We start from the raw sequence: 23122 nt of genomic DNA on the forward strand, positions 1-23122 counted from the left end.
GGAGGACAAGGTTGAATCAATTTGGGTGGAAATCAGGAATAGTAAGGCGAAAAGGACACTGATAGGAGTAGTCTATAGGCCACCAAATAGTAACAGGATGGTAGGGCAGGCAATAAGCAAAGAAATAACGGATGCATGTAGAAATGGTACAGCGGTTATCATGGGAGATTTTAATCTGCATATCGATTGGTTTAACCAGGTTGGTAAAGGCAGCCTTGAGGAGGAGTTTATAGAATGTGCCCGGGATAATTTCCTGGAACAGTATGTAATGGAACCTACAAGGGAACAAGCGGTCCTAGATCTGGTCCTGTGTAATGAGGCAGGATTGATTAATGATCTCATAGTTCGGGATCCTCTTGGAAGGAGCGACCACAATATGGTGGAATTTAAAATACAATTGGAGGGTGAGAAGGTAAAATCAAACACTAGTGTTTTGTGCTTAAACAAAGGCGATTACAATGGGATGAGAGAAGAACTAGCTAAGGTAGACTGGGAGCAAATACTTCATGGTGAAACAGTTGAGGACCAGTGGAGAACCTTCCGAGCGATCTTTCACAGTGTTCAGAAAAGGTTCATACCGACAAAAAAGAAAGACGGTAGAAAGGGGAAAAATCGACCGTGGATATCTAAGGAGGTGAGGGAGAGTATCAAATTGAAGGAAAAAACATACAAAGTGGCAAAAATTAGTGGGAGACTAGAGGACTGGGAAGTCTTTAGGGGACAACAGAAAGCTACTAAAAAACCATAAAGAAGAGTAAGGTAGACTATGAAAGTAAACTGGCTCAGAACATAAAAGCAGATAGTAAAAGCTGTACAAATATATAAGACAAAAAAGAGTGGCTAAGGTAAATATTGGTCCTTTGGAAGATGAGAAGGGAGATTTAATAATAGGAGACGGGGAAATGTCTGAGGAGCTGAACAGGTTTTTTGGGTCAGTCTTCACAGTGGAGGACACAAATAACATGTCAGTGACTGATGGAAATAAAGATATGATAGGTGAGGACCTTGAGATGATTGTAATCACTAAGGAGGCAGTATTGGGCAAGCTAATTGGGCTAAAGGTAGACAAGTCTCCTGGCCCTGATGGGATGCATCCCAGAGTGTTAAAAGAGATGGCATGGGAAATTGTAAACGCACTAGTGATAATTTATCAAAATTCACTAGACTCTGGGGTGGTCCCAGAGGATTGGAAAGTAGCAAACGTGACACCACTGTTTAAAAAAGGAGGTCGGCAGAAAGCGGGTAATTATAGGCCGGTAAGCTTAACTTCGGTTGTAGGGAAAATGCTGGAATCTATCAGTAAGGAGGAAAGAGCGGGGCACCTGGAGGGAAATTGTCCCATTGGGCAGACGCAGCATGGGTTCACAAAGGGTAGGTCGTGTCTGACTAATTTGGTAGAATTTTTTGAGGACGTTACCAGTGCAGTAGATAACGGGGAGCCAATGGATGTGGTATATCTGGATTTCCAGAAAGCTTTTGACAAGGTGCCACACAAAAGGTTGCTGCATAAACTAAAGATGCATGGCATTGAGGGTAAAGTGGTAGCATGGGTAGAGGATTGGTTAACTAACAGAAAGCAGAGAGTGGGGATAAATGGGTGTTTCTCTGGTTGGCAACCTGTAACTAGTGGGGTCCCTCAAGGATCAGTGTTGGGCCCGCAGTTGTTCACAATTTACATAGACGATTTGGAGTTGGGGATCAAGTGCAATATGTCAAAGTTTGCAGACGACACTAAGATGAGTGGTAAAGCAAAAAGTGCAGAGGATACCGGAAGTCTGCAGAAGGATTTGGATAGGTTAGGTGAATGGGCTAGGGTCTGGCAGATGGAATTCAATGTTGCCAAGTGTGAGGCTATCCATTTTGGGAGGAATAACAGCAGAATGGATTATTATTTAAACGGTAAGATGTTAAAACATGCTGCTGTGCAGAGGGACCTGGGTGTGCTGATGCACGAGTCGCAAAAAGTTGGTGTGCAGGTGCAACAGGTGATTAAGAAGGCTCATCGAGTTTTGTCTTTCATTGCTAGAGGGATGGCTTTCAAGACTAGTGAGGTTATGCTGCAATTGTATAGGGTGTTGGTGAGGCCGCATCTGGAGTATTGTGTTCAGTTTTGGTCTTACCTGAGAAAGGACATATTGGCACTGGAGGGAGTGCAGAGGAGATTCACTAGGTTGATCCCAGAGTTGAGGGGATTAGATTATGACGAGAGGTTGAGTAGACTGGGACTGTACTCATTGGAGTTTAGAAGGATGCGGGAGGATCTTATTGAGACATATAAAATTATGAAGGGAATAGATAGGATAGATGCGGGCAGGTTGTTTCCACTGGTCGGGGAAAGCAGAACTAGGGGGCATAGCCTCAAAATAAGGGGAGGTAGATTTAGGACGGAGTGTAGGAGGAACTTCTTCACCAAAGGGTGTGAATCTCTGGAATTCCTTGCCCAGTGAAGAAGTTGAGGCTCCTTCTTTCAACGTTTTTAAGAAAAAGATAGATGCCTTTCTAAAGAATAAAGGGATTCGGGGATATGGTGTATGGGCCGGAGAGTGGAGCTGAGTCCACAAAGATCAGCCATGATCTCATTAAATGGCGGAGCAGGCTCGAGGGGCCAGATGGCCTACTCCTCTTCCTAGTTCTTCTGTTCTTATTCATGAATTTGTCAAGATGCCCCTTAAATGTCACTATTGTCCGTGCTTCCACCACCTCCTCCGGCAGCAAGTTCCAGGCATTACCCTCTGTGTAAAAAACCTGCCTCGTACATCTCCTCTAAACCTTGCCCCTCGCACCTTAAACCTATGCCCCCTAGTAATTGATCCCTCTACCCTGGAAAAAAGCCTCTGACTATCCACTCTGTCTATACTCCTCATAATTTTGTAGACCTGTATCAGCTCGCTCCTCAGCCTCCGTCGTTCCAGTGAGAACAAACCGAGTTTATTCAACCTCTCATAGCTAATGCCCTCCATACCAGGCACATCCTGGTAAATCTCTTCTGCATCCTCTCTAAAGCCTCCACATTCTTGTAGTGTGGCGACCAGAATTGAACACTATACTCCCAAGTGTGGCCAAACTAAGGTTCTATACAGCTGCAACATGACTTGCCAATTCTTATACTCAATGCCCCGGCCAATGAAGGCAAGCATGCCATAAGCCTTCTTGACTACCTTCTCCACCTGTTTTGCCCCTTTCTGTGACCTAGATCTCTCTGACTTTCAATACTCTTGAGGGTTCCACCATTCACTGTATATTCCCTACCTGCATTAGACCTTCCAAAATGCATTACCTCACATTTGTCCGGATTAAACTCCATCTGTCATCTCTCCACCCAAGTCTTCAAACGATCTAAATCCTGCTGTATCCTCTGACAGTCCTCATCGCTATCCGCAATTCCACCAACCTTTGTGTCATCTGCAAACTTACTAATCAGACCAGTTACATTTTCCTCCAAATCATTTATATACACTACGAACAGCAAAGGTCCCAGCACTGATCCCTGTGGAACACCACTAGTCACAGCCCTCCAATCATAAAAGCACCCTTCCATTGCTACTCTCTGCCTTCTATGACCTCGCCAGTTCTGTATCCATCTTGCCAGCTCACCCCTGGTCCCATGTGACTTCATCTTTTGTACCAGTCTGCCATGAGAGACCTTGTCAAAGGCCTTACTGAAGTCCATATAGACAACATCCACTGCCCTACCTGTATCAGTCATCTTCGTGACGTCTTCGAAACTCTATCAAGTTAGTGAGACACGATCTCCCTTTCACAAAACCATGCTGCCTCTCGCTAATATGGCCATTTGATTCCAAACGGGAGTAGATCCTGCCTCGAAGAATTCTCCCCAGTAATTTCCCTACCACTGACGTAAGGCTCACCGGCCTGTCGTTCCCTGGATTATCCTTGCTACCCTTCTTAAACAAAGGAACAACATTGGCTATTCTCCAGTCCTCTGGGACATCACTTGAAGACCATGAGGATCCGAAGATTTCTATCAAGGTCTCAGCAATATCCTCTCCAGCCTCCTTCAATATTCTGGGGTAGATCCCATCAGGCCCTGGGGACTTATCTACCTTAATATTTTTCAAGACGCCTAACACCTCGTCTTTTTGGATCTCAATGTGACCCAAGCTATCGACACACCCTTCTCCAGACTCAACATCCACCAATTCCTTCTCTTTGATGAATACTGATGCAAAGTATTCATTTTGTACCTCGCCCATTTCCTCTGGCTCCACACATAGATTCCCTTGCCTGTCCTTCAGTGGGCCAATCCTTTCCCTGGCTACCCTCTTGCTTTTTATGCATGTGTAAAAAGCTTTGGGATTTTCCTTAACCCTTTTTGCCAATTACTTTCCGTGACCCCTTTTAGCCCTCCTGACTCCTTGTTTAAGTTCCTTCCTACTTTCCTTATATTCCACACAGGCTTCGTCAGTTCCCAGCCTTCTAGTCCTGACAAATGCCTCCTTTTTCTTTTTGACGAGGCCTACAATATCTCTCGTTATCCAAGGTTCCTGAAATTTGCCGTATTTATCCTTCTTCCGCACAGGAACATGTCGGTCCTGAATTCCTTTCAACTGACATTTGAAAGCCTCCCACATGTCAGAAGTTGATTTACCCTCAAACATCCGCCCCCAATCTAGGTTCTTTAGTTCCCGCCTAATGTTGTTATCATTAGCCTTCCCCCAATTTAGCACATTCACCCTAGGTCCACTCTTATCCTTGTCAACCAGCATTTTAAATCTTACTGAATTGTGGTCACTGTTCCCGAAATGCTCCCCTACTGAAACTTCAACCACCTGGCCGGGCTCATTCCCCAATACCCGGTCCAGTACAGCCCCTTCCCTAGTTGGACTATCTACATATTGTTTAAGAAGCCCTCCTGGATGCTCCTTACAAACTCTGCCCCGTCCAAGCCCCTAGCACTAAGTGAGTCCCAGTCAATATTGAGGAAGCTGAAGTCTCCCATCGCAACAACCCTGTTGCTTTTACTCCTTTCCAAAATCAGTCTACCCATCTGCTCCTCTATCTCCCGCTGGCTGTTGGGAGGCCTGTAGTAAACTCTCAACATTGTGACTGCACCTTTCTTATTCTTGATCTCTACCCATATAGCCTCGAAGCACTCTGAGGTGTCCTCCCTGTAGCCACCTGGGTTGGCCAATTCCCGACGTAAAATGGAGAACAGCAAAGGCTGAAGGGAAATTCAGCCAACACAGGCAAAAACTGGCAGGTGCAAGTTTACTGTGTATTAGACTCTGCAAAAGCCCAGACAGCATCGATACCAGCAACCATCGGCACAATAATGTAGCAGCCATCTACATACTAATGAGTGATCTCCGGGAACAATCGAAACATTTAAGGTAAACAAGGCCAAGCCAAACTCCTCGGCGCCAGCAGGAGCCAACACAAAAGAGGTTAACGGACACCTAAAGACCGCCCATCGATCAGGGAACAGCTTCAGTATTGGAGAAATCGAACCAAGCGATTGGAACAAAGTCCAATCACTTGGAACCAGGTACGGGGTCCGCCACAAAGGGCGGGAAGCCTCTGGGGATTATAAAGCAAAGCCCCCAAGTTCAAATTGTCCTTCTTGACAGGGTCACTCAGCAACACGAAGCAACCCCTGAGAGTGACCTGTCCAGCTGCCTCCAAGAACGTAAGTCTTAAGTCAACGCTCGCTAAGGGATAGCCGCTCCGAGCTACCAGTCCATACCAGCTTTGAATCCTGCAGTTTCAGAACCCGAACGAAAGGCCATTTTTTCCCCTGACCTGGTGGGCCAGTCCGAAGCTAAGTAGGCCTGTTAGTTGTAGAAATAGCCTAGAAAGTAGAATTTATGCATGAGTAGCGATTTACTGTGTATAATAAATGTGCATTGATTTGAATCTTACTAATTGGTGTGTTGAGTTATTGATCATTACTTGAACTTGAACCTCGTGGCGGTATCGTTAAGATACCTGGCGACTAGAGCAAAGGTTATAAAACAGAGCCAATTGAACCAACCAAAAGTTAGCAACATCCCATAGTACTGCTGTGATATTCTCCCTAACCAGTAGCACAACTCCGCCACCCCTTTTACATCCCTCTCTATCCTGCCTGAAACATCTAAATCCTGGAACGTTTAGCTGCCAATCCTGTTCTTCCCCCAACCAGGTCTCTGTAATTGCAACAACATTATAGTTCCAAGTACTAATCTAAGTTCTAAGTTCCTCTGCCTTACCCGGTATACTACTTACATTGAAACATATGCACTTCAGGCCACCAGACCTGCTGTTTTCAGCAACATCTACCTGTCTGCTCTTCCTCAGAGCCATACTGGCCCTATTCCCTAGTTCTCCCTCAATGTTTTCACCTTCTAACCTGTTGCCCCGGTACCCACCCCCCTGCCATACTAATTTAAACCCTCCCGTGTGACACTAGCATACCTTGCGGCCAGGATATTTATGCCTCTCCAGTTTAGATGCAACCGGTCCTTCTTATACAGGTCACACCTGCCCCGGAAGAGCTCCCAGTGGTCCAGATAACGAAAACCCTCCCTCCTACACCATCTGTTTAGCCACATGTTTAGCTGCTCTATCTTCCTATTTCTAGCCTCACTGGCACGTGGCACAGGGAGTAATCCCGAGATTACAACCCCAGAGGTCTGTCTTTTAACTTTCTGCCTAGCTCCCTAGCTCCTGCTGCAGGACCTCAAGCCCCTTCCTGCCTACGTCATTAGTACCAATATGTACAATGACCTCTGCCTGTTTGTCCTCCCCCTTCAGGATGCCCGCTACCTGTTCTGAGACATCCTTGACCCTGGCACCAGGGATGTAACATACCATCCTGGAGTCTCATTCACGTCCACAGAAGCACCTATCTGTACTCCTGACCATAGAGTCCCCTATGACTATTGCTCTTCTGCGCTTTGACCCTCCCTGCTGAACATCAGAGCCAGCCGTGGTGCCACTGCTCTGGCATGCTGCTGTTTTCCCCTGATAGGCTGTACCCCCCAACAGTATCCAAAGCGGTACCCTGTTCGAGAGGGCGACAACCACAGGGGATTCCTGCACTGACTGCCTGCCCCTTCTGGTGGTCACCCATCTCTCTGCCTGCACCTTGGGTGTGTCCACTTCTCTATAGCTCCTATCTATGAAGCTTTCCAGCACCTGCATGCTCCTAAGTGCATCCAATTGCTGCTCCAACCGAACCATGCTGTCTGTGAGGAGCTGCTATTGGTTACACTTGCTGCAGATATAGATGACAGGGACGCTGGAAGCGTCACAGATCTGCCACATATCACAGTTGGAGCACGGCACCCTGCTGAGTGACATTTAAGCACTAATTAATTAATTTAAAATAAACACTTAAATTATTGTTAGATTGAGTTACAATTAACTATATGGACCTGACACTAGATATTTTTACTGTAAAATTAAATGCTAAATACCGATCACTGCCCTCGGGTTTAGTTACTCCAGTATCTAGTTCATCAATTAGATTTTTTTGCAATATTATTTTTTTTTTCAAATTTAACAGATTCCCAACCAGCCAATCAGGCCACAGCTTTAGTGTGATGTCACTTCAGTTTCCCCCCCACACAATTTGAAAAGGTATTAAAAATAATAATCACTTATCTTCCCAGGATGCTCTCTGCTTCTATCCCTGCAGATTAACAGTTACAGGCCAGAAGAAAGAACAAAATGACAGGGAAAAAGCACCTTCTCCCACTCTGCACCGAATTACCTCACTGCACCAAATTACCAAGTTCCAATTCCCACTCTGGATGTGTCTCACTCACTCAGGATGTGTCTCCTTCACCTGTGCAAAGCTTACCGAGAGTGCTTTCTGTCTGTCTTTTATACAGACCTCAGCTAACCAGGGTGACTCACACTACTTAACCTTCAAACAGAAGAATACAATGTACACCCTTGTGCCACTAAACCGGCCTCAGGTGACTGACAGAAAACTGCCTCTCAGCAATTAGGGTGGGGGGCAGCTTCAGTCAATCAGACACTACGTTACACACTGCACTTTTAACTGAAAAACAGCAAAATTAGACTTACCAACTAACAATGGCAATGGTCAGTAACAAAATAGAAATGCCAAAACATGAGCTGCTCATCATAACCGTGACTGACGCCCCAATATTATTTTACATATTTCCATTACTGTAGTGTTAATTTTTACAGTATTTTGAAGGTTCTTCCTGGGGCTCCTACCGCTTGGCAGCTGGAATTGCATCCAGCTTTATCCACGTTTTACAAATATTGCTGGGATGCTTGCCAGTTGTCTTTGTTTCGCTGGTGGGGTGGGGGGGGATGTCCCGTTCTCTCCTTGAGTTTGAGATTGGAAGGGAGGGTCGGTGGGTTTGTTTCCCCGGTTCAGCCTGTGTCTGGTCCTTCTCCCCGCTCCTTTTCTGTTCTTCTCGAGCTCCCCTCCTTCCAGGTGACATACCTCTCCCCGCCCCCTTTACTACCCCTCCCCCTTCCTACCCCCCTTCCCTAACTATCCCCCACCCCCACACTTGTTGCTGGTTGCGAACAGGTCTATGAAAAGATGAATTTATTCCATGTGTCGTGGAATGTCTCCTTATCTCAAATTTCTAATTTTCCAGCCTCAGGAATTCACCAGATCTGAGAGCCATTCCCAGGCCCTGGGAGGCACGGCCGATCTCCAACTTAGCAGGTCTCCGCCTGCCGATCAGTGAGGCGAAGGCCAGGGCATCCTCCCCTTTCCTATCCAGAGCTCTGAATGCTAGACCCCTCGAAGACCACCACAGATAGGCACGGCTCCATCCTGACCCCCCCCACCCCCACCCTCGAAGAAGGCAGTCCAAAACTCCGAGTGTGGGATGGGACCATAACATGTGCATGTGGTTGGCCGGGCCCCCTGACACCACTCGTACTTATCCTCCACCTCCAGGAAGAAACCACTTATATGCATGTTGGAAAGGTGCGCTATGTGCACCACCTTGAGCTGCATCAGGCTTAGCCTGCCACAGGTGGAGTTGTAGTTGACTCTGTGCAATGCCTCGATCCAGAGTCCTCCCCCATCTCCGCGCCCATTTCAACCCCCTCCAAAACATTTCCAGCTGATCTCGTCCAATATTTTCTACGTCATCTGTAGATGTCGCCACATTTAATATCTCCGAACCAGTCCAGCTTTATCATTGTGTCCAGAAATGTGCGTCCGAGTCTCTGGGGAAAAGCTATTGGTTCCTTGTGAAGAAAGTTGTGCAACTGCAGGTACCTGAGGTACCCTTTCGGGAGTTGGAGCCTCTCTGTGACTCCCTCCAAGTTCGGCAGTCTGTCGTTCACGTAAATGTCTTCTACCATCAGTGTGCCTCTGTCCTCCGTCCATGTCCTATATGTGGCGCGTATCCTCGCCGGTGTGAACCTGTGATTGTTGCAGATGCGGGCCCCCATGGACATCTCGCTAAGTTCAAAGTGGCGCTTAAACTGGTTCCATGTTCTTAGAGTAGGTACTACCACTTGGCTCCTGGAGTATGTGGGCAGGAGTGGCACAGTGGCCAGTACATGGAGACACATCCCGTTGCAGGAGGCTTTCTCCATTCGGACCGAGTCTGCATCCGGCTCCCTTAGCCACCCCCTCACCCTCTCCACATTTGCTGCAGAGTGGCAAAATACAGGTTTTGGTAGGGCCATCCCTCGCTGTAAAATACACTTCTGGTTGTACCCGAGGAATTCTCCCCCACCCCCCAGACGAAGGGTATGATATACTTGTCGACCCTGGTGAACAAGGATTTTGGGATGAACACAGGCAAGTTTGTTTTGACCTCATCTGTACCCTCCCGGCCAGGGAAAGAGGGAGCAGGTCCATCTTTGCAGAACCCTCTTCACCTTTTCCACCAGGCTGGAGGTTCCACTTGTGGAGCCTCTTTCAGATGTGGGGCATCTTGATCCCCAGGTACCTGACATTGATCTGGGTTACTCCAGCTCCGCTCCTCCTTCTGAGTTTTACCGGGAAGATTTAGCTCATTCCCAGGTTGAGTTTGTCAACTGAAAAGAATCTGAACTCCCTGAGGAGTCTGGTTATCTTTCCCATATTGGCTAGGGGGTTCAACACATAGAGGAGCAGGTCATTTACATAGAGTGAGACTCTATGCTCTCTACCCCCTCTCCGAATACTCGTCCACCAATCTGCTGATCTAAGGGCAATACTAACGGCTCGATTGCCAGCATGAACAGGAACGGGCACCCCAGCCTTGTTCCCCTGTGCAGCTGGACGTATTCAGAGCTGGTGGTGTTCACCTGTACGCTCGCCATAGGAGTTTCACCCACATGGTGAACCCTGCTCTGAACCCAAACCAGTCAAGCACTTCCATGAAGTACCTCCATTCTATTCGATCGAAGGCTTTCTCAGCATCGAAGGAGATGATCTCCTCTGGTGTCCTTCCCCTGGATGGGGTCACTATTACGTTCAGCAGGCGTCTGATGTTTGCTGTTAATTGTCTGCCCTCAATAAACCGGCCTGATCCGCCAGCTCTCCAGATGCCTCACCAGTGCTTTTGCTAGGACTTTCGCATCAGTGTTTAAGAGACAAATGGTTCTGCATGATCCACACGATCGGGTCCTTGTTCTTTTTGCGGATCATTGAAATCGAAGCCTGGGCCAGTGTGGGTGGCAAGGGCAGGGCCCCCTTCAACAGTGAGTTGTTGAACATCCCCCGCAGATACAGGGCCAGCGCTGCTGATGATCTTCTGTAAAAGCCTACCAGGAACCCATCTAGGCCCGGCACTTACCCTGACTGCATGGAGTTGATGCACTCCACAATTTTGGCCAGCCCTAACAGTACTTCCAGTGCTTGTTTCATCCCCTCCCCCACCACCGTTCAAGAAATCACCTCACCACCAGCAAAGGTAATTATGGATGGGCAATAAATGTGGTCCTACTCAGCGACACCCACATCCCATGGAAGCAAAGTAGGAGAGGAAATCATGTTTTTCTTTCCTGTTTTGCAGAAGGATTGCACCGTACTGCACCGGGGAATACGGAGAGGATAGATACCACAGATAGATCCTGACCATCACCCAACGAACAACTGCACAACTATGGGAAGACATGCAGTCCCTTCACAGCATTGCTCAGCACAGAGAAGTTTGGACAGTGAAACCATCATCTGGAAATCTGTCAGCTGTGGATGATTGGTCAGTGTGAGGCTGAGAAGAAGTGTGAGTGAGCTCCAAGTGTGGTGAGAGCTTCATTCATTCATCGATCCTCCTGTACCACAAACTCATTCCGAAAGGTGACAGGCTGTTCAAATGTGAGGTGTGTGAGGAGAACTGCACAGACTCGTACATTCTCCGAACACAAGGTGCATCTGTTATCCCACCAGTAACACGAGGACAGCACATGGCAGAGAAACGATTCAAGTGTGAGGTGTGTGATCGAGCTTTCACACATCCATCGACATTCGAGAATCATCAACACATTCACACTGGGGAGAAGCCATTCACATGTGAGATGTGTGACAAATCATTCTCAACATCATCGTATCTGCATGTACATGAACGCATTCACAAAGGCAAGAAACTATTTACATGTGAGGTGTGTGGAAAATCATTTGCAGTATCAGGGTATCTCCACCAACATAAAAGGACCCACACAGGGGAGAAACCTTTCACTTGCGAGGTGTGTGACAAATCATTTTCTCAATCATCGGCCCTCCGCCAACACCAACGGATCCACACAGGGGAGAAACCTTTCACTTGTGAGGTGTGTGACAAATCATTCTCACACCCATCGTCCTTCCGAGTACATGAACGCACCCACACAGGGGAGAAACCTTTCACATGTGAGGTGTGTGACAAATCATTCTCTTGGGCAGGCAGCCTCCGCGCACACAAACGCACCCACACAGGGGAGAAACCTTTCACTTGCGAGGTGTGTGACAAATCATTCTCACACTCACCTTCCCTCCGCCAACACCAGCATATCCACACAGGGGAGAAACGGTTCACATGTGAGGTGTGTGACAAATCGTTCTCATACTCGACCTCCCTCCGCCAGCACCAGCGGATCCACACAGGGGAGAAACGGTTCACGTGTGAGGTGTGTGACAAATCATTCTCGCAGGCAGGCAGCCTCCGTGCGCACACACCCATCCACACAGGGGAGAGGCCATTCATCTGCAAGTTGTGTGGCCAATCATTCTCACGGGCAGGAAACCTCCAGTCACATGTACGCACACACACCGGGGAGAAACCATTCATCTGCAAGGTGTGTGGCCAATCATTCTCACAGACAGGAAACCTCAAGTCACATGAACGCACCCACACAGGGGAGAAACCATTCACCTGCAAGGTGTGTGGCCAATCATTCTCACAGGCAGGCAGCCTCCGCGCACACAAACGCATCCATACAGGGGAGAGACCATTCAGATGCAAGTTGTGTGGCCAGTCATTCTCACAGGCAGGGCACCTCCAGTCACATGAACGCAGTCACACAGGGGAGAAACCGTTCAACTGCAAGGTGTGTGGCCAATTATTCTCTCATGCAGGGAGCCTTCGCGCACACAAAGGCATCCACACAGGGGAGAAACCATTTACATGTGCTCTGTGCAGTAAATCATTTTTGTGGTCATCAAGTCTTCTGGTCCATCAGAGGTACCACACAGGAGAGAAACCATTCAGGTGTGAAGTGTGTGACAAATCATTCTCGCAGGCAGGGAACCTCCGCATACATGAACGCATCCACACGGGGCAGAAACCGTACATCTGTGAATTCTGTGACAAATCATTCTCAATGTCAACAAGCCTCCTGCTCCATCAGAGGACCCACAGCCTGGAGTAACCATTCAAAAGTGAGGTATGTGATAAAACCTTTGTGACATCTTCGGCTCCAAGGGCAACCAGTCGACTCACACGGGTGGAAATCATCAGGTTCAAAGTTTGTTACATGGTCAACATGTCTCCTGGACTCAGAAGTGATTGACCCAGCAGCGACATTGAATCTGACAGACAAGCTTCTTGCTCAGATCAAGCAAACTCCACAGCGAGATGCAACTCTTCAAATGTTACAGTAAGTTGTGATGAAAGATTGGCCCGAAGCCAACAAAGACACAGATGTTGCTGTAAGAGAGTATTAGGCAGTCAGAGATAACCCAAGATGGCATCTTGTACAAAGACTAGGGTTGTTATCTCTAAAGAAATGAGAAACGTGATTCTGCAGCACATCCACAAAAACCATTAAGGAATGGAGTGTAGTCTGAGGAAGGAAAGAGAAGTGTTGTACTGGCCAAAAATGATCAATGTGATTAAGGACCACACCAGCCAGTGCAGTGTTTATAATGAGCATCAAGCTAAGCAAGATAACGAGCTGTTCATGACTTATACCTCAGACAGCCCATGGATGAAGCTTGGAGGAGATGTCTTCACTCTCACTACAACTGATTATCTTGTCACAGTCAACTACTATTCAGACCATTGGGAGTTAGACCAAATGTCATCAGCAACTACAAATACGATTATAGAACTGAAAGCACACTTCAGTCGTCATGGCAGTCTTGACATAGTGCTGAGAGACAATAGCCCTCAATTCCTGAGTGAAGAATTCAGACACGATGAATGATTGAGAAATACAGAACTACACATCATCTCCACACTATCCCCAATCAAATGGAAAGGTCGAGGCAGCAGAAAAATTGCCAAAGGGATCATCAAAAAGACAACCAGATGCAGCACAAATGTGTACAAGGCAATGCTGGAGTGGAGAAAAACATCTACTGAAGGTACAGAAAGTTGTCCAGTTCAGTGACTAATGTAACATTGCCCCCAGACTATTCTTCCAACAGCTAAAAAGTACTGAGGCCAGATTTTAACAGGAGTGAGTGACAAGATCAAAGTGAAGCAACAGAAAGACAAATTTCAGTTTGATAAAGCTGCAATTGTTTTGCAAGAGCTGAGAATTGAAGAACCAGTTAGAGTGGAAACATTCAACGCACTCAACAATAAACACCCAACAGACTCAAAAACAGCTTCTTCCCTGCTGTTACCAGACTCCTAAACGACCCTCTTATGGACTGACGTGATTAACACTACACCCCTGTTTCCATCACCAATGCCGGTGTTTATGTAGTTACATTGTGTACCTTGTGTTGCCCTATTATGTATTTTCTTTTTATTTAATTTAATTTTCATGTACACAATGATCTGTTGAGCTACTCGCAGAAAAATACTTTTCACTCGGTACACATGACAATAAACCAATCCAATAGTCAGCTCACATGAATGACCAGATCTATTGTCACAATTTACGTACAACTGGAGAAGGTGCTACTTCACAGCAGATTGCCGATGAGACCAGAGAAAGCGGCACAGGAGGGAGGATGACAGGGTGGAAGCACAGGAGGGAAGGAGGAATTTACTCTCCTCTGCTCTTCCTCATCTTCTATCTCCCCTTCTGCTCCTCCTTATCATTCCTCTCTTTCCTCTTTGTCCTCTTTCCTTCTTTTCCTTTCTATTCATTCCTGCATCTCTCTCTCCCTCCCGTTATTCATTTTCCTCCTCTTTCACCATCCTATTCTTCTTCCTTTCTGCTACCTCTCCTCAATTATCTCCTCCTGGCTCTCATTTTCTTTACTTTCTTCTACCATTACTCACCCCACTCTTTTTTTCCTCCTCCAGTATTATAAAGATGAGATCGAAAGTTCACCGTTTTAAACTATCACAAATGAAAACGCAATTATTTTTGTGCTACAACTGAAATAAACTATTCTCTGTGAGCCTGTTGTTTGCTGAAATAATTGCTGACCACAGCATGTAGACTGGAGTCATGAATATAACTGACTGTTGGTGCCTGAACGTCTAAAATCCCTGAGTGTAATTTGAAGAGTCACCTCCAACAGGAGCAATCAGCAGAAACTCACCATTCTCATTATTCCCATCTGGGGCCATGGTCATTTCTGTAGTTGGGACCAGCTTCCTGGGTGGCGTTAAAGATCGCTAAAGTACAGTGCACGTTTGATGTTACTTCCATTTAAAATTCCTGATACAGTCAAATTCAGCCAGACTATGCCAATTAAAGCAACAAGGAGTTTTACCAAATAAAATATATTTTTGAAGTTGTGACAAATGAAAACTTTTATCTCTGGATTGATAATTGATCAGTTTCATGATCGTGCTATTTAGGAACATGGGGGGTTTCTGTGCTCCTTTTCCAATATTCCAACTGCTTCAATAAACAGTGATGGTGGAAGTGGTGGAATGTTAGTAGAGGGAACCCAGAATTCCAGAAATTCTTCAACTCATGTTCATGGAATAATCCATCTGGAGTTGGACATTAAAGATCCCCATGATGCTACGTTGTAGAAGAGCGAGGAAGTTATTTCCGATGTCCTGGTCAATATGGATCCAACAATCGATATCACAAAAACAGATTCTTTGATCATTGTCACATTGCTGTGGGATCTCACTGTTGTTGCAAAAATCTAGTTCATAATATATCTGTTTTAGAAAATAACTTTTAGTTTCCAGAATTAATGTTAACTCTGTGAACAGGAGCATATGTTTGAGAAACTGGTAATAATTCTGATGTAAATGCAATTCGAACAAGCTTCGAGTTAAAGCTAACCTATGTTCATCTTGTAGGGTGACGGGTAGCAGTGTGAAAGTATTAAACACTAGAAGGTCAACTTGAAGTTTGAAATGGAGCCAAAAGGTCTACTGTTCAATAAATTATTAAAATTATGTCTGTAGTTTCCAGAAGAAGCTGAAAGCAGCTGAATGAACATTGGGAGTTTCTTCATGCACCGAGTGAGTTTGGAAAGGAGACAATCACATCCATTAGTGTTGTTAATTATGTATATGTGTCACCGAATCAGTTTCGTGGAAGGTTATTTTGTTTAATTTAGCTGGGTGCTCACAGAAGGCAGTTGCAGTTTTGCTTTGGTGCAGACAGCACCACATTTGATTGAGGGCCAATAGGAGATGATTATTTCGCAGGTTTGCGCTCAAGCAAAAATTAACCACCATGTGGAAAGCGGGCCTAGCTCAAGCAAAAGTTGGGATTTTGTGAAAGAAAAACGCATGGAAAATTTGCCTACTTTGAAACTAGTCGAAAACACCTACAGTGGTCCTCACAGAGACTTGAGAAAGCAATCAGTAGTTAGCTTGGAAGCTCTGCGCAGGCAGTTGGGTTTCAGCTGGAATGTTGTGAGGTATCAAGAAAAAGTTGTGGAGTCGCTCAGTCAGCAAGCTAATGGAAGGAGATTAGCTGAAACACTGAGGAGGATTAAAGAACATTTTTGATCACTTGGTCTCGAAAAAAGTGAATTCAAGATTTTTGTCATGTGTGAGGGAATTATTGGAGTGAGTAAAAAGGAGATCTGAGTTCAGAGCCTAAGTAAAGTCGCTACAGTCACCGATGACCAAGGCTGCTTTCCCCTTTGAGGGCGAGAGCTGACTGGTGGTGATTTAATCTGAGGATCACCACACCTCAGGCGCAGGACAAGGTTGAGTAGGCGGGGACTTCATGAAAAACATCAGGCGGTACGGGAATTGAATCCACGTTGCTGGCCTTGTTCTGCATCACAAACCAGAGTTCGAGGGTTGAATGAGCTGATTGAGAGGGCTTGCGTTTTCACTCATTTAAGGGGTTTAAAGGTGGACGTGGTGTTTCTTCAGGAGATGTATTTGAAGATGGGGGACCAGACACATTGAGGAAGGGCTGGGTGGTGCAAGTATTCCATTCGGGTTTGGATATCATAGAATTTACAGTGCAGAAGGAGGCCATTCGGCCCATTGAGTCTGCACCGGCCCTTGGAAAGAGCACACTACTTAAGCCCCATGCCTCCACCCTACCCCCTTTATCCCCATAACCTAGTAACCCCACCTAACCTTTATGGACACTAAGGGCAATTTAGAATGGCCAATCCACCTAACCTGCACATCTTTGGACTGTTGGAGGAAACCCGGGGAAAACGTGCAGACAGTGACCCAAGCCGGGAATCAAATCTGGAGCTGTGAAGCAACTGTGCTAACCACTGTTCTACCGCACTGCCCTAAAGACGAAAAGAGTGGCAGTGTTGATCAGTAAGAGGGTGGGAATTACAGTGACAGACCTGTGGGTAGATTTGTGAGGGTGAGTGGGTGTCTGTGGATGTGTATTGGCCAAATTTGGACAATATGATTTTTGAGGTGGGTGTTGACGAAGATTCCGGATCACGACATGTACCGACTGATTATTTGGAGGGGGGTGGATTTTAATACGGTGCTGGACCTCAGGCTGGACCGGTCGTGTCCCATGTCCTTGAGGGTGTCAGACATGGCAGGAGAGCTGATGGGGTTTATGGAGCACATGGGAGGGGCTGGCCCCTGGCAGTTTGAGAGGCCGAGGGCGAATGAATTCTCACACGTCCACCGGGTGTACTGGATTTCTTTGTCCTGGGCAAGGCACTGTTGACGAGATTGGTTGGATCGGAGTATTCGGCGATTGTGCTGTCTGATCACGCGCCATATTGGATGAATTTGCGGGTGGCAAAGGGGAGTCCCAATGGCTGCAGTAGAGGTGGATGTGGCTGATAAAACATTTTGTGAGAAGATAGGGGTAGCAATAAAACCGGGGAGGTTTCTGCCTCCACATTGTGGGAGGAGCTGAAGGCAGTGGTAAAGTGGGAGTTCATCTCGATCCCGGCGCACAAGGAAATGGTGGAGAGGGCTGATAGGTTGAGGGTGATGGAGGCCATTCTGAGGGTGACCAGAGGTATTCGGCGGCGCTGGAGGAGGAGCAGTTGAAGGCGAGACAAGGTCCAGGTGGAGTTTGGACTGGGGAAATTGTTGGGGCAGTTGCATGTGGGCAGTAAACGGGGAGAAAGCCAGCAGAATGCTTGTGCATCAGTTGAGGAGGCAGGTGGCGGCAAAGGAAATTGGGAGGATGACAGATGGTGGTGTATAGTACTAATGGTGCTGGAGGAGGTGAATGGGATGTTTGAGGTGTTTTATCGGTAACTATATAGCTCGGAGCCTCCAGTGGGAGATGAGGGTATATGATGTGGTTTTTGGATAGGCAGTGTTTGATAAAGTCCCACATGACAGATTGGTCAAGAAAGTGAAAGCCCATGGGCTACAGGGCAATGTGGCAAATGATAAAAAAAATTGGCTTTGTAATAGGAAACAAAGAGTTAAGGTCGATGGCTGCCCTTGCAATTTGAAAGTTATTCAAGTGGTGTTCTACAGGGCTTGGTGTGGGGACCCTTACTGTTTGTGTTATATATTAACGATTTGGATGTGAACGTCGGGAACGTGATTGGAAAATTTGCAGACGACACAAAGATTGGCCGAGTAGTTCACGGTGTAGAGGATAGGTATAACCTTAAAAACAATAAAAATGGATTGGCGGAGTAGGCGATAAAGTGGCAGATGGAACAGAGAAGTGTGAGATCATGCATTTAGGAGGGTCGAACAGTTGGAGGGAGTGCACAATAAATGGGAATATACTAAGAGGGACAGATGAAGTGAGAGATCTTGGCGTGCAGGTACATAGATCCTTAAAGCCAGCTGCTCAAATAGACAAGGTTGTTAAGAAAGTATACGGAATGCTCTCCCTTATTGGCAGAGATACAGAATATAAAAGTAAAGATATGTTAGAATTGTATAAAAACACTGGTGATGCCACAACTGGAGTATTATGTGTAGTTTTGGGCACCACATTACAGGAACAATATTATTGCTCTGGAGAATGCAGAGGAGGTTTACAGGAACGTTCCCAGGGCTAGAAAAGTGTGGTTACGGGGAGAGATTGGATAGGTTGGGGTTATTTTCTTTAACAAAGTAGGGTGAGGGGTGACTTAATTGAGGTGTACAAAATTATGAGGGGAAGAGATAGAGTGGGCAGGAGAAAACTGTTCCCATGGAGGAGAATTCTCGAGCCAAGGGACATAGAGTCAAGATAAGTGGCAGAAGTTTTAGTGGGGGTATGAGGAAAAGCATTTCACTCAGAGGATAGTGGGAATCTGGAATTCGCTGCCCAATTTGGTGGTGGAGGCAGAGACCCTAAACTCTTTTAAAAGTACATGGATCTGAACCTGAAGTGTTCTGAGCTACAGGGCTATGGATCGGGTGCAGGAAGGAGGGATTAGAAAGGGCACCTGGGTGGCCTGGGCCTGCAATGGATCAGTTGGGCTGAATGGCCTCCTTCTGTGCTGGACATTTTCTGATTCTATATATTGCCATTGCGTTCGCGAGTCGGGTCCAGACGGTGTAGATGACCACGTTGCCAAATTTCTTGTTTGTATTTCAGAACCTTCCTATCTTTGTGCTCAAGTCATTTTTTTTAGATGATTTTTAGGCTTTTGTGTGGGTGGGCAACGCTCCATGGACTAGGAGGGTGTTCTTGGAGAGGGATCCATTAGGGGTGGGGATTAGGTTTGCTGAACTTGCAAAATAATTATTGGACAGCAAACATTTCAATGGTTAGGAAATGGGCAGTGGAGAAGCTGTCGTTATGGGGGCAGATGGAGGTATCCTCATGTAAAGGGACCAGTTGAGGGCGCTATTGTTAGCGCCCCTTCTGTTCTCGCCGGCCAAGTACTCCACGTGTGCGGTGGTGGTATTAGCGTTGAGGGTGTGGAACCAGTGCTGGCAGCGTTTTAGAATGGAAGGCATGTCCTTGTGGGCGCCGATCTGCGACAAGAATAGGTTTGCTCAGGCGGGGTTAGATGTGAGGTCCCGGGGCTGGCAGCAGGTGGGATAGTGTACTTTAGGTATTTATTTGTTGGAGGTAAGTTTGAGGAGCTGGAAGGGAAATATCAGTTTCCGAAGGGCAATGGGTTCAGATGTCTGCAAGCGAGGGACTTTATGACAAAGGAGGTGCCTTTGTTTCCGAACCTGCTACCCCCGGTGTTGCAGGACAAACTCGTGTCTGAGGAGGAAATAGGAGAGGGCAAGGTCTTGGATATATATGGGGGGCTGTTGAAGTGAGGTAGACTCGGTGGAGGTTAGGCGTAAGTGGAAGGAGGAGCTTGCAGTGGTGCTGGAGTATGGAGTGAAGCTTTGTGGAAGGTGAATGCGTCATCATTTGCAAGAGCAAGTCTCCTCCAGTTTAAAATGGTACACAGGGCCCACATGACGGTGTCCAGGATGGGTTCTTTTCAGGGGTGGAGGTTTAAGCAAGGGCGATGTGCGAGAGGCCAGCAAACCACGCCCACATGTTTTGGGTGTGTCCAAGGTTGAGTGGGGAGCGGGGTTTGCACAGGATTTGCAGGTACGATGTCAAAGATTTGGGGGTAAACGGTAACTCCAAACCAAGAAGTGGCAATGTTTGTCGTGGAGGATCCAGGAGTGCAGGTGGGGAAAGGACAATGTATTGGTCGTTGCCTCCTGATAGCCCGGAGACGGATTTGTTGTGTTGGTGGGACTCGGATCCGCTGACTGTAGGAGTATGGGTGAGCGATTTGGCAGAGTTCCTGCACTTCGATAAAATCCAAGTTCATCATTAGGGGTGCAGAGCAGTGGTTCACCTCGAGGTGGATGCTGCTCATCGGCTTTTTTAAGGAGTATTGAGTCATCAGCGAGGGGGAAACAAGGGTTTCAGTTTTGGTTGGGTTAAAAGTGAAAAGGGGAGGGCATGCACCGCGGTGGCAGCAGGTAGAGTGATGGGGTGATATTTGCGGGGGTGTCAGAATGTTTTGACTGCTGTTGCCGCGGTTGCTTTTTATGTTTCTTCTTTGTTATGTATATATTTGAAAACAGCTGTAAACTGACCTCACATTTCTATAGCGGGATTTAAACATCAGTGAAAATAGAATTTTGGACATTGCAAGGGCAATGGGTTTAAAGATTGCAAAGAAAAAGGTGGATATGGCTGATGGTACTGCAGAGGATCATAAAATAGTTACATTGGCTACCATTGGCTGTGTGAAGTAAACCTCAAGGTCGCAAAAGGAAGAAAATGATGTAAAATAAAATGTTTTTTCAAAAATAAATCCCTCTGCTTTATTCTAGCTCCCAATTCCGATGGTCAGAAATGACACCGAACTTTAGTGGCACAAGATGGAGCTTATTTCCATCATACAAACACTGTGCCATGCGGGTCCATGGACCAGTTTCCATTCCTGGAAGTCACTCTTCCCCCAAATGAGTTGGACAGCGTTTTCTAATTCTCAACTCTGCTTTTTGACCCTCCATTCACCACAATGCTCCTGTAACCTTCAATCTGGTTTAACCACTCCCTCATATCCATCTTCTAACCATTATTTCCAAAATTATCTTCACACCCTTCCTGGTCGATCTCACTGTTTCTCAAGCCCAAAACGTGAAGATCTGAGTGTATCTGGTACACAACTGTTCTATCCATCCATTGCCAGATCTGACTGGACCACATCAAACATCAGTGTTCTGCTTTCCTGTGCCAAAACTGCTCATTACTCCAGGCCCATCCTGAGGAGAAAATATTATCTACAGCTTTTCCTCCCCAAAACCAACTGTGTCCTTGTGGAAGTTCTGTTCCAGCTGTACAGAGCTCTGTTTAGATTCTATCTGGAGAACTGTGTTCAGTCCTGGGCACCGCACCTCAGGAAGGATGCATTGTTCTTGCAGGGAGTGCAGAGTAGATTCAACAGAATGTTCCTGGAATTAAAAGGATTAAATGATGAAGAATGTAGAAATTTCAGGGGTAATTTTGTTGAGATGATTTAACAAGTTGATAGAGAAACTATTCCTCTGCAGTGAGAGTCCAGAACAAGGCGACCTAGCATTAAAAGTAGAGGTCGGCAGTTCAGGGGTGATGCCTGCGAACACTTCTTTATAAAATGGGGATTGGAAATCTGGAACTCTCTCGTCACAAAAATCTGTTGAGGCTGGGGGTTAATTAAAAATGTGAAAACGGAGATTGATAGATTTGTTGATACGCAAGGGGGTTACAAAGCCAAGGCCGGTAGATAGAGTTAAGATCTGGATCAGCCATGATCTAATTGAATGATGATGTGGAGATGCCGGCGTTGGACTGGGGTGAGCACAGTAAGAAGTCTTACAACACCAGGTTAAAGTCCAACAGGTTTGTTTCGATGTCACTAGCTTTCGGAGGGCTGCTCCTTCCTCAGGTGAATGAAGAGGTATGTTCCAGAAACATATATATAGACAGATTCAAAGATGCCAAACAATGCTTGGAATGCGAGCATTAGCAGGTGATTAAATCTTTACAGATCCAGTGATGGGGTAACCCCAGGTTATAGAGGTGTGAATTATGTCAAGCCAGGACAGTTGGTAGGATTTCGCAGGCCAGATGGTGGGGGATGAATGTAGTGCGACATGAATTGACCCATTTCTGGATCTGTAACGATTTAATCACCTGCTAATGCTCGCATTCCAAGCAGTGTCTGGCATCTTTGAATCTGTCTATATATATGTTTCTGGAACATACCTCTTCATTCACCTGAGGAAGGAGCAGCGCTCCGAAAGCTAGTGACATCGAAACAAACCTGGACTTTAACCTGATGTTGTAAGACTTCTTACTGTAATTGAATGATGTAACAGGCACAAGTGGTTACTCCAGTTCCTGCATTCCTTAAATTCCTCTCGATGTTCCTCTCCACTCATCTCCAACAACAATTGGTCAGTGTCATCCTCTTTAACCTCCAGCTGAGCCTCCGACCCCATACCCTCTCCATTACAAGGATCACCTATTTCCCCCTCTGTCACATCATCCATTTGCAACACTCCTACTCACCACCTCATTATTCCATCTGAAATCCTCATCCATGCTAAGTGATATCTTTGTCACACACCTCACACAAACATCTTTTCCTCAGTGTGGATGTGTCAGTGTTTCATGAGCTGACTGAGGCTCTTTCACTCACCTCACTTGTTTTCCCCGCTGTAAGAATGTGACGGTGATCCAACAAACCCCATGATTGTTCAAAGACCATTTTGCACACCTCATCCTGAATGTTATCTTCTCAATGTCATGTCACTGTGCCAGTGATTCACCAGGCCTGGAAATTGTGCAAAGCCCTCATTACACACAACATACTTGAATGACTTCTCACCAGTGTGAAGATGTTGGTGTTCACACAGGTTCCATGACTGGGAGAAAGATTTCTCACACATTTTACACTTGAATGGTTTCCTCCCGGTGTAAGTGTGTTTGTGAACACAGAGGTTCTATGACTGGGAGAACGATTTCCTGCACACTTCAC

At 46.4% G+C, this 23122-nt stretch overlaps 2 protein-coding genes across 2 annotated transcripts in view; both read left to right on the forward strand.

The window, feature by feature from the left end:
- Nucleotides 1-5879, forward strand: part of LOC140390130 (uncharacterized) — a 21895-nt gene extending 16016 nt beyond the window's left edge. Inside the window, exon 5 of the mRNA XM_072475059.1 lies at nucleotides 5104-5879. Coding sequence (XP_072331160.1) covers nucleotides 5104-5119 — 16 coding nt within the window. The 3' untranslated portion in view covers nucleotides 5120-5879. The remainder of the gene's footprint in view (nucleotides 1-5103) is intronic.
- LOC140390131 (uncharacterized) overlaps nucleotides 1-14713 on the forward strand; it is a 19506-nt gene extending 4793 nt beyond the window's left edge. Inside the window, exon 2 of the mRNA XM_072475060.1 lies at nucleotides 10953-14713. Within this exon, the coding sequence (XP_072331161.1) occupies nucleotides 11344-12783 (1440 nt within the window). The 5' untranslated portion in view covers nucleotides 10953-11343 and the 3' untranslated portion in view covers nucleotides 12784-14713. The remainder of the gene's footprint in view (nucleotides 1-10952) is intronic.
- The last annotated feature ends 8409 nt before the right edge of the window (nucleotides 14714-23122 follow it).

This window comes from Scyliorhinus torazame, chromosome 14 (genome assembly GCF_047496885.1).
Source record: "Scyliorhinus torazame isolate Kashiwa2021f chromosome 14, sScyTor2.1, whole genome shotgun sequence".
NCBI classification, from domain to species: Eukaryota; Metazoa; Chordata; class Chondrichthyes; order Carcharhiniformes; family Scyliorhinidae; genus Scyliorhinus; species Scyliorhinus torazame.